Here is a 12,472-nt window from a genome sequence, read left to right on the forward strand (position 1 = left end):
TTTACAATGCAAATATATTAAAATCTACTTTTTTGACAGCTTTTAGTACTTAAGTATGTACAGAATAAAGATGTTTTCATGCGATATCACAAAGCTCACTTAACAAGACGCCTGATATTAGATATATCAGCTGATAGTGAAATCGAGGAGAATATGGTGGAATGGCTCAGAGTAAGTAGCCTGACATCTTTCTTTCTTTGGTTGTGCCTCTTGCTTGTGGTATTCATTCTCACTCTTGACCTTGGATATCCTTCTTGCTTAGGCAAGTTCTATCTGAAATGGCAGACCCCTCAGGACATCTTATGCTTCCATTTAATTGCAATACTTTGTGAACGTAAAACAGTTTAGTCCTTTTCTAAGAGAAATGTTGATCCTAATAGTGGTAGTGAGAGATTTTAAAATATTTCACATATTATCTGAAGGCTTCATATATTCCATATGCAAATGAGCAAAATGCAGTGTACTTGCTGTTTAGGTATGTAAATGATTTGAGGTGTGTTCTAATTGTGAAATGTTACGTAGATTAGAATATTATTTGTGTGCCTTAAACATTCCTTTAGGTCTCAGAATTCATTGATTCCTTAATGCATGCATATGTTCTTCAGCACTTGGGTTTCTTTAAAAGAATCATCATAGGAGTAGCAAAAAAACTTTATATTGCATTGCAGATTAACTGTTACTGTAAAGTGATGATCCCTGCATACTTTAATGCTCTTCAATTTTATTAGTCTATTCTTTTTAAAATAATGCTTTTTGTTCATAATTGTCTATGTCATAGTTCAGCGTTCTGTTTGTTTATACAGGAAGTAGGAATGCCAGCAGACTATGTAAACAAGCTGGCCAGAATGTTCCAGGATATCAAAGTGTCTGAAGACTTGAACCAGGCCTTCAAAGAAATGCACAAAAATAATAAACTTGCTTTACCAGGTATTGTTTTCACATGATTTGCTATTTTTCCTTTCTCTTAGTGAAAAATTATTCTGTTGAATCTTGACTTAAAAATTATATCAACTGAAGGTTGAACATAGTCCTCAGGGCACTGCTACCCCTGGATTGGAAGTGTGTATAGGCTCTGCTTTCTCCTACAGTTGACACTGGAGCTATGTCATTCTGTAAGTTATTTTCTATAAGTGGGTTTTCACTATGAGCAATCTTGTAGATAGACTCCCTGCTCTTGTAGATAAATTCCAAGCAGGAGTTTGAATCAGTATCAACCAGATGAACGCCTGAACTACCCCCTTCTTTTATAGCCTCATCATTCTTCATGAATGCTTCATGCTGTGCTCCTCCTTTATCTGCCAGCAGGAGAGGTGGATGCAGGCTATGAAGAGCTTAAATCACATTTCAGAGATTAAATTTCGCTGATGAGAGGGGCTGAGGTACATTTTGGTTTGGACCTGCCACTGCTCAAAACCCTTGAGTAGTGCTTACAGGCATCAGCTATAAAGCTGCATCAGGGCTTAAGGAGCTCTGCAGAGGCAAACCAGAAAAACAGAGATTCCAATCAGTGTTACTGGCAGAAACAGTGGTGCATAGATGTTTAAGTAGACAGGTAGAACCCTGCGACTTTCTGAAAATAAAGTCTTCCATAGTTATATTTAGAGTAGAAACAAAATGCATTTTGTTTTATCTGTTAGGCCTTTAGATTCATATAATCCAATATTGTCTTACAGCTGACTCTGTGAATATTAAAATTTTAAATGCTGGCGCCTGGTCCCGAAGTTCTGAAAAAGTGTTTGTCTCGCTGCCCACGGAATTAGAAGATCTCATCCCAGAAGTTGAAGAATTTTATAAAAAGAATCACAGTGGTAGAAAACTGCACTGGCACCACCTCATGTCCAATGGAATTGTAAGTGTGTAGTTTTTGGTGTATCAGTCTCAGAGGACTGTACTTTCTATGCATTTATAATAGTAAGAAAGCTTGTGATCCAGAAAGGCTTGTAAGTAAAACTGTCATTCTATTTACAGATAACATTTAAGAATGAGGTTGGCCAGTATGACTTGGAGGTAACGACATTTCAGCTAGCTGTGCTGTTTGCATGGAACCAAAGACCCAGAGAGAAGATCAGCTTTGAAAATCTTAAACTGGCAACTGAACTCCCTGATGCAGAACTTAGGAGGACTTTATGGGTATTTCCCTTTCTCTTGAAACAGATTTCTTCTTGATTTTGGTACTCTGAAATACTGGATTAGTATTTTTAAAGCACTGTCAGGTAACACTTTGAAACTGAAATGTGAACACCTTTCTTGCTAATTAATCAGTTGTAATCCTGGCTCCTTGCACTACTGCAGAGCACACATGGCCTTTACATTAACACATTCTCTCCACCCAATATTATCTAACTTAAGCTTTTGGAACCAGCAGATCTTTTTGACCATGTGCTGCCTAAAGCACACAGTTAGGATTGTGGTTTATGGAGCGGGACCGGTCTAGTTCTAGGAAATCAGTGGCACCAGATAAATATGTGTTGCTTAAAAATAACTTCAGTGTTTGCTCTATCAGACTTCCAATTATTTAGCTCAAGAATAAAGAGAGAGGTCATGTACATCAGTCTTAACACCACTTCCGTAGTTGTCAGTTCATGCATTTTACTACTTTGTATAATTTTACTTATGCTAACCCATCTCAGGAGATTTGGTAAAGTGTGTCCCCTCTCTTGTTCTACTAGTGTCTTTGTGTTGCCTTCCAAACAAGGCTACACAGTTTCCTCACTACAGTCTGCACAACAGTAAACTATATTCTTAAAAGTAATTGTTTCAATTTAGAAAGTCTGGTGTTTTATTTTCATTCTTCCCCCCTCCCCTTTTCTCTGTAGTCTCTTGTAGCATTTCCAAAGCTGAAACGTCAGGTTTTATTGTATGAACCTCAAGTCAATTCACCCAAAGACTTTACAGAAGGAACCCTCTTCTCGGTGAACCAGGAGTTCAGTTTAATGTAAGATGATGTTTGAAAAGTAAAATAACAATGTACTATTTTATAACTAAAGGAATTCACTTTAAGTTAACCTTTGTCCTTGAAAGTTTTCAAGATTCAGCTTGACACATGCTTTGCTGACATATCCTCACTTAGTTTTGGTGATAGTCATGCTTCAAGTAGGTGATTGGACTAGATGACCTCCACCAGCCCCTTCAGACAAATGTTTCTATGATTCTGATTTCTGTGAAATTAAGTTTCTTAAAAACCTAGGGATAAGGTGCAAAACTGGAGGCTTTGCTATCTTCCGGTTACTAATGAGCCTGTGAAATTTCATATAGGAAGAACAGAATGTAAGCAGAACACTAGTGATTTATTGATTACACACAGAGTTTCAAAAGCAGAGTGATAAATTCAGAAAGGAAGTGAAACTGCTTAATAATATGTCATGTTGTCAAACCCCAGGGGTTTTGATGTGGCTTTCACCAGAGAGAAATGTCTTTTATTTCAGTGAGAACTGCAATGCTCTTTTACTTGTGCTTTGAAATCCTTCAGAGCATAAGATAGTGTAAAGAGAGAATATCTAAATGGTATATACTACATTCAGCATTTTTACTTTGGGTTTTGCTTCTCTACTACCAATGACTGATTAGAACTGTCTCCTTGCTAGTAATCTCAGATTCTGGGCCTCATTCTCAGTAGCAGCTGGACACCTGCATCTGTGGAGAGAGCAAGGTGACAAATCTGCTTTCCTGGGGCTTAGTTTCTTGCCCAGGGCCATGATGTTTGTTCCTTTCATCAGGATCATGAGCTTTGGGAAACGATGAGAGGACATGATAGAAGAGATGGGCTCTACAGAAAGTTTGTGGGTGACCACTGAAGAATGCTGTCAGCTTTCTTTGTTGCAACAGCTGGGTTTTGTCCTTTTTTTCTGCTAGACAGACAGTTCTTTCGATGGAATATAAACTAATCCAATTTCCTGAACTTTGTTTTAAAAACTTCCTCCAAAGAACCGTAGTTTTATATAATTAAACTGAAGTATATTCCTCTGAAATGTTATTCTTCAAAATAATATTCGGAACTTTTCAACTTTGGACACTGTCAGTTTCAGCTGATGGATGTTTTTTTTTTTGTAGTGCCAGTGTATTCAGGTTATTGTGTGGAGACACTGGCATTGAGTTTTGATTTGTCAGCCAGCTATCTCACTGCCGCGATGCTAATAGCCTGTAAATATCTGATATGTGATGGTACTGCTTGCTGCTGTCGTTTGTTTAACAGGAATTCCTTAACTGAAAATGTATTTTTTTTTGCTTATTTTCATACAATACAACTTTTTCAGAAAAAACGCTAAAGTTCAGAAAAGGGGCAAGATAAATTTGATTGGTCGATTGCAACTTACCACGGAGAGAATGCGGGAAGAGGAAAATGAAGGAATAGTCCAGCTAAGAATATTACGAACCCAGGCAAGTAACCCACCAGAGGAATGTAAAATTACTCTATTTCTTCTCTTGTATTATCATCACTGCTTGCTGTCCACACGTGGATGTTGATGTATGAAATTAATGCTTTTGAATCCCTTTGGAACTTTCTTTTGCTTTTTGGCTTTGATCCTTTGTGAATACCAGATTTTGCATGTGTCTTTGTGTGCTTGTAGTTATCAGCCTCTTGCTCTGATGTACCAGGTCATCCTTTCTAAAGCGGACAAAGCAGGTGTTAAGCAAGCAGTGGAGATCTGTGTAGTGGTGGGTGACAGCAGCAGATGGTAAAGTTGACTTGAGTCACCAGTGTGAACAAACAGTATTGTTGATCTTGAGATCTCTTTGACTGCTCCATGTGGAGAGAGTAAGAGTAATCTCAGAGACGGGATCACCTTAGGTAATAGCGGTATGACTTTTTGAGAGGCCTTCTCTTAGAGGGAAATTTTGGAAGTACACCTTAGATGCTTCCTGCTTTGTGATCGTTTGTCCTTCAGTCAGGTACCAGTCAGGTACTCATGTCAAATCTTTTGAGCAGATTCTAAAATCTTTAGAAAAAAATCTAAAAGAACTGATTTTTTTCAGGCATCAGAGATCATTACCTACAATGGAAAATCCCATCTGTTCTGTCCATCAGTTTAGATTCCAGGCCATGTACATTGTGAATTGTACCACCTAACTTAACATCTTGGCCATACTTCCAGCAGGAGGATTAATGTCCTGGCACTTATGAAATGAACTCCTTGTGAGTTCCAGTGTGATGGTAAGCTTGCATTTCACGAAGTATTCACAAGGTGTCTCACAAGTCACACTGGAACGGCGACTTCTGCTCAGAAAGTGAATGAACGAACATGAGGTTTTATTGAGTAATTCACACTCTAGGTACTGCAGTTTCTTTGACTGGACTTGTATCATATCGCTTGCATCTTGCTAGTGCTTCATTCTTTTCCTTTATAAACTTCCTTGTAAACGCAGTTCAGTATCTACCTAAGCTAAAAAATGCTACATATATTGGATTTTTAAGGAAAAATACAGCTTTCCTTGCTGTCTTACTTTACCAGGAGCTCCATATTAATGCTGTGTTCACTTTTTCACTTCACCCAGGCATTTCAAAAAAATTAATTTTTTTTTTTCCGCTCTTGTCCCCTACCAGGAGGCTATCATCCAAATAATGAAAATGCGGAAGAAAATTACTAATGCCCAACTTCAGACAGAACTGGTAGAAATATTGAAAAACATGTTCTTGCCACAAAAGAAAATGATAAAAGAGCAAATTGAATGGCTTATAGAGCACAAATATATCAGAAGAGATGAGTCTGATATCAACACCTTCATATATATGGCATAATTTGAGGACTCTGCAGGATGCTGAGAACATAAATGGAAGGGTGCTTTGGACAGACAGCTGCAACAGTTTGTGCTGCAGAAGGACTTGTTTTGACTTTTCGTTACGTATTAAAATCCCTGCCTTACCTTACAAAGGACTATATTTTGCCAATCTCATTCAGCTAGCATGATGGCATTCCCTTCATGTTGCACACTTTTAACAGCATGCTGTTTTGTGGGAAACTTGCATTCACGAAGAGCCCGTTGTGAACTTTTTAAAGTAGATTTGATTTACACCCACCAGGAAGAATACAGGTTTGGGTTTTTAGATGACCAGTACTTGCACAAGGAAAAAATACTCAAATATTCATGCACTGAGGAACTGCTATTAGTTTTGTTTTGGGTTTGGGTTTTTTTTTTGTTCTTGTTTTCTTTTTTAAAAATGCAATTAGGACTAGAAGTAGCACTTTCACTTTTGTGTTTTGGATCAACAGAGTAATGTACTGTCCACCTTTGATCCTTTTTATGTAATAACATCACAAACACATGCATCACAACTGATACGTATTTGTTACAGTTAAAACCTGTTGGTTAGAGCAGTGCTTCAATCTAGTAACTGGATTTTAATAATTGACACAAGTGACATAGAAGTAAGTCCAAGTCATGGGTGATATTTTTCCTTAAGCAGGAGATCGTTTTTAAATTGTTTGCTGTAAACAAGTAGATATACATTATTTTTCACCTTATTTGGACAAATGGTTTGCTGCAATCCTTTTTGAGAAGGTAAAGCTTTCTTGAATGATATGTCACTCTAAAAGTAGTTTTCATGGGTGGGTGTGTTATACCGAACAGAAATATTAAGTGTATTTCCTTGTACATTTAATATTTGTATTCCATCTATTTGACTACATATATCTGAATGCATTAAAGAGTAATTGATGCACAACTCCCCCAGAAAGGAAATAACACTTGAAGATCCCTTTACTAATTCCTCATTGGTAACTTTATATATACATAGAAGGTTAATCTGATCAAACTGATTTGTTGCTTAGAAGTCAACATCTTTATCTGAAAAACAAACCCTCTGCTTTTTATTTTGAAACTGGCAGGGCAAGAAATACAGTTCTAAGGAAAGTGGTAAAAAAATAAGGAAAAATACCTGGTTTAGTGTATGCAGAGAGAGTGCCAAATACACATCAGGAGTTTAAAATTTTTATTATTACCTCTTCTGTTGTCAATCATCTGAAGTAGTCGTTTGGCACTGCCTGCCTCTCTGCTGCTCTGAAATGTCCCAGCGTGTACTGGACTGATAACATGAAATCACTGGAGCAGAGTGCCTGTGTTGGGACAAAAGGTAAGTTATCCTTTACTCAGTCCTGTATGAGTATTATTCTATAAATTGCAAGTGTGCAATTTTTTTTTTTTAATTAACCAGTTCAAGTACAACATCTAAAGGTCTCATCTTCTTTGATTGAAAGGGGGAAGAGGATACAATTAACTTTAGTCAAAAAGGAAAACCTTCCAGTAAGTAAGAGGAGTTATGTTTTCACTTGGTTGCAGTAAAGTATACAGTAAGAGTGATTTAAAAGCAAACTCTACAAGAATGGCTGTTAGCACCCTTAAACAGGTTGCATGCTCTACTAATGTAAATGCCGATGTGACTGCCTGGGAATGGCGTGTACTTGGACATCTGCTTGAGTAAGACATTTTGGTAGTGAGGGTTTTGTGAACGAGAGCTGGAGTGAAATCAAGACCTGGCCAATTAAAATTGATTGAAATCCCACAGCTGATGTTACATGCTTTTATTGATACTTAAAAGTAGATGCTGTTTAAAAATATTGCATCTTTTCTGTTGGCCCTGTGGCATTGCAATTCAGAATCAAAACTGAGTGGTGCTCTGTGCAGTTAACCAGTAAAACTATTGGAACATTAGAAAACAAAATTCTAATAAACTCTGTGCTGCAAGACTTCCAGTCTTTGTAACTTAAGAGTAATAAATGCTCACTTGGGATAATTGGGGGAAAACATGACAGTCTGAGCACACTCTTTTTGACCTAAAAAGCTTCAACCCTTAACCAGAGAACAGGAGGCGTGAAATTGTTGTGCGCTAAGAGCTGCAAAGGGGGTGATGCCGATTTTAAAGCCATTTATTTCAATTTGAGAGAGAAGTTAAGAGACTGCATTTCAGCTACAACTGTTTTAGGAAGCTGGAGTGAATGCAGAAAGCAACAGGTCGCTAAAACCTAAGGAGCTGTGTGTTCCCTCAACTAATAAATACAAAACAATACAACGTAAATGTTACCTGTATATTTCACAACACCTGGGATGCAGAAATAGAATTGGTAATGTGCCTATGACATGGTCATTTTTCTTTAAATATCTATTGGGAATGGATGTCGGGTTTTTTATTAAATCTGAGGCTCACACCAGCAAATTTGTTGAAGATGAAGAATCACACTTAGCATCCTTCATCGGGTCACTTTCACCAATATGCACTTAAAACTAGTATCACCTGGGGCACAGGGAGATACCTGGGGTAAACTGTTCTTTTGGGGAGGGTAGAGTTCAGATCTAAATGAAAACAATCTATTCTTCACTTGCAATATGGCAACAACGCACTTTTTAAGGCTGCAATTTTTAGCTATGAATATATATGTCCAAAGACCTAGCTTAAAGAGGTGCTGCATCTGAAAAATATGTTGCCACACACACTGCCACGGTGAATAGCTATGGAATGAAATCTGGTGTAGAAGAGGTGGGGGGTGGGGGGAATCACTCTTAATGGGTTTAAGAAATACTGTTAAATCTTTTCCTGTCCCAACAACTTGATGAGGATCTCAGTTTAAATTCTGAAGTCTTCCATTTTCCTCTTTCCACGGTTGGTGTCCCTAGCTTCTATTTTTACTCATCTCTCTTTCATTTGTTGAGACTGTAATGCAATTACATTTCCAAAAGACAATGTGACTTTCTCATTTTCACCTTTTTAAACTTAATATAAATGTTCTGAATGTTCACATGTTGCATTTATTTGCGTTGGGATGCCATTGTTCTGTAAAGTGCAAATTTTAAAAATACAATTGGCAAAAAGATTTGATAGTTTTACAGAAAGATTTGCTATCTTAAACTCAAACTGTTTTCTATTTTCATCTAAATGACTGGGATGCTATCTTTGTAATTCTTTGAGTTCATATTTGTGAAATAAACAATACATGAAAGCTTTCCTGTCATATACACTATATGTAGTCTGGAGTGTTGAGCAAACTTGAGTTCCCAAGTTGTAATATCTATCTACGTATGGTATTTACAATTTTGAATGTGTGCCACTACCAAGATAATAATGCTGTACAATTTTGAATGGTGGTAGTTTCTGTATGGCAGTCCAGCTGAACTATTTTGATGTACTGCTTAATTTTTGAATTTTATTTTTTAAGTTGTATAATTTATTTTCTTGCAAAATAAAAATGTAATATAAAAGACTACTCATTTAGCAAGGTATTTTGGTGTTTTCCCTTGCAAAAGTTTTAAGTTGAATTCAGGTGCTGCTCCTGGAAAATGCCACTGTATGAAATTTGCCTGATTCCAAGTCCCAAAGTCTGTTATGATCAAAGTACTAGGAAAAAACAAACAAGCAAAAAACCTTTCTGGTTCTCTTCATGTTAGGATTTTTCAAGTACTTAAGGTTATACGTAGAGCTATTTAATCTTCCAAATTCTATTTAAAGATGATCTGTAGTCTTTCAATTTCAACATGTTAAAGTCTGACACACCAGCAGTGGCTGTGCGTGCCTGACTTTGTTTATGGCATTTTAAAAAATGGTTATGTCTCTGCATAACTTACTGGAATATCTTAGATTGCTGAATGTTTTGGTTGATTTGTCTCTGAAATTACTTATAATGAGTGTCACTGAAGATTACTGTTGTCACCAGGTTGTTGGGACCCTCAAGTACCTGATCCTGCAGTAAACACAGTAATATGGGAACAGTGGGTTGCCTGAAGGAGTGCTTTTACCGTAATGGCTTTTCTTCTCTGATTGTCCTTGCCTTTTAACGTGAATCTCTTCATATATTTCAGTTCCTTTTTTTCCTCTAAGTGCACCAGCTAACATCAGTGTTTTGTGTTTTCTGGTATATGCAAAGGTTAGAACTTATATGGAATAAATAACTATTTTGAGTGACTATTCCGTGTGCATGGCAATTTGCAAAATGGCAGGTTTTGCAGGCAAAACTTTGACAGCAGGCTCCCATTATTTCCAAAGTTTGTGGTTTTTTCTCTGTTAGGGCAAAATGTAGTCTTTCACAGCAGCAGTTTTCCAGGTGCAGTTGTTGTCTAGAAATAAGCCAATTACCACAGGAGTTGCTTAGCTGAATCAACTGCTACCAGTGTACAGTGATCACGGTTTAGGTAGAACCATTGACTTAAATATGAAAGGCTCTAACCTGCCTCATTCTGATACTTCAAGAATTTGGCTGGCTTGCTTTCTCTGCTTTACATGTCAACACAGAATCATAGAATTGTTTGGGTTGGAAAAGACCTTTAAGATCATTTGAGTCCATCAACCAAGGACTGTGACATCCACCACTAAACCCCGTCCCTAAGCACCACATCTACGCATCTTCTAAATGTCTCCAGGGATGGTGATTCCACCACCTCCCTGGGCAGCCTGTTCCAGTGCTTCACCACCCTTTCTGTGAAGAAATTTTTCCCTAATATCCAATCTAAACCTCCCCTGGCAGAACTTGCAGCCGTTTCCTCTTGTCCTGTCACTTGTCACTTGGGAGAAGAGACCGACCCCCACCTGCCCACACCCCCCTTTCAGGCAGCTGCAGAGAGCAATAAGGTCTCCCCTCAGCCTCCTTTTCTCCAGGATAAACACCTCCAGTTCCCTCAGCCGCTCCTTGTAGGACTTGTGCTCCAGACCCTCATGTTTAGAAGTCTCTGTTGACATCTCTCTATAGGTGTAGCCATGGTGCCTGCATTTCATCCTCATTTATTCTAGTGGTGGAGATCCACTATGTATCTTCAGTTGGATACTATGCTCCAAGTCCTGCATGCAATCCGAAACGCCTGTAAGAGGGAATGATTGGGGCCAATGGATTGGATTCGATGTGCTGATCTGGGAAATGATCAAAGCAAATCTCATCTCTGAGCTAAGGAAGAGCAGCAGCATGTGGTTGTTTTTAATAGTCTAAAAGACCAAATGCTGAAAATTAGTGACTTTGAAACTAGTCCATTATAGCTGTTCTTGGTGAGAAGAGATGCTGAAATAATTAAAGAAGGGAATGCAGTATGGGTTTCTTCCCGCTTTTAAGACCACAGTGTAATATGTATGTATAGCTCAGGATTTGCCATCGATTGCAGTCATTGATTTCTATTACTGAAGATGTTAAGGAACTTACCACACCTCCTGCATTTTTTGTAGCAGGCACTTGGGAGTTATCTCAAGCTGATGTAAATATGCAGGACTTATTGCACCAAACAGGTACGCTAGATGTCAGTAAGCCCCCCTAGACCAGATGAAATTCAGCCATTGCTCCTGAAGAAACAGAGGTGTGTCACTTAGCACTACAGCCTGCTTTGGTGCCAGGGGACTGGCGAGTTGCCAGCAGCTTTTGATTAGGTTCCACACCAAATGGTATGAAGGAAACCAAATTGCCATGGAGCTGGGGAAGCTAGCGCTTCAGCTGGGAGAGGAGGATTCAAATGTGGATGTGACTGAGCTTTATAAAAGCAGAAAGGCAGAGAGAGTAAGGCAGAGCAATTATCACAAAATTCTGTAATATCAGCACCAGGGCTACTTGATAAAACCAGCAGAAAATTGTTTTAAAAGGCAAAAAGAGGACTTCTTGTCGCATGCAGGTCTGAGATTGGAGCGTGGTTCTGTTTGTATTCTCGGGAATAGAATTAAGACTCAAAACGGAGTCAGGAGCCGAGGAACTTTATTTGCCCAACAAAAATCTGCGAATGCAAAGGGAGAGAGAATGAGAGATAGAGAGAGAGAAAGGATGAAAGGAAGGAAAGGAAAGAGTTCGGAGCGATAGCTCCCACCCCGGAGCTGCAGTGTCCTGAGAGTCTGATTCGTTTTCAAGTCCAGTGGGGGAACGTTCCATCCCATGTTAGTTGGTTCCATTTTTTATAGAGTTGTTACAAGCTGTTCCGCTCAACTACACCCTCCACCCAACGATGGTGTACATGTCCAACATTCCTCAGGGGCCTCCAGGCACCTTGATGCCCCTCACCCCAAGTCTGGGCACATGCACAGGGGTTTGGTTAAGTTTTGCAGGATCAGCCTCCCCTGTTGCTCCATGGTGTCAGTTGGTTTCCTCCTTTAACAATGCAGAGATAAATCTCTGCAGTGGCAGTGGTGTAATCTTCCTGCCTTAACAGTGTATTCACTGTGGTGATGGCATGAGTTTAGCAGTGTTGAGACAACACATCTGCTGTGGCGATGGTGGGCCTCACCGGCACAGTCTCTCACATTTGTTCCCAGGAGGTGCTGGGGATGCAGATCACCGGTATCAGCAAGTTCAAAAAGGGTGAGACAAATTCATGGGTAACATAATAAAGCCAAGCATATACCCTCTAACATCACTACAGAGTGATGGTGGATGCTGGGGAAGTCTTCTGACTTCAGTTCCCTTCCTACAATGGTGGCTGTAGAGGTGCTTCTCTCCTACAGTACACTTTGGACTCTTGAATTCTCCTAAATATGAATTATCCTGAAAAATCTTATAAGCTCTCTTAGAGGAAAAGGGATAAA

At 38.8% G+C, this 12,472-nt stretch overlaps 1 protein-coding gene across 4 annotated transcripts in view; it reads left to right on the plus strand.

Moving 5' to 3' along the window:
- CUL5 (cullin 5) overlaps positions 1-9,194 on the plus strand; it is a 33,705-nt gene extending 24,511 nt beyond the window's left edge. For 3 of the 4 annotated variants that reach the window (XM_080377194.1, XM_080377193.1, XM_080377192.1), the window contains 7 exons: positions 40-171; positions 804-927; positions 1,674-1,849; positions 1,969-2,130; positions 2,817-2,935; positions 4,254-4,377; positions 5,543-9,194. In XM_080377194.1, the coding sequence (XP_080233320.1) occupies positions 40-171; positions 804-927; positions 1,674-1,849; positions 1,969-2,130; positions 2,817-2,935; positions 4,254-4,377; positions 5,543-5,737 (1,032 nt within the window). In that variant the 3' untranslated portion in view covers positions 5,738-9,194. The remainder of the gene's footprint in view (positions 1-39; positions 172-803; positions 928-1,673; positions 1,850-1,968; positions 2,131-2,816; positions 2,936-4,253; positions 4,378-5,542) is intronic. The other variant, XR_013926327.1, reaches the window with a different exon arrangement.
- The last annotated feature ends 3,278 nt before the right edge of the window (positions 9,195-12,472 follow it).

This window comes from Falco punctatus (genome assembly GCF_963210335.1).
Source record: "Falco punctatus genome assembly, chromosome: 2".
NCBI classification, from domain to species: Eukaryota; Metazoa; Chordata; class Aves; order Falconiformes; family Falconidae; genus Falco; species Falco punctatus.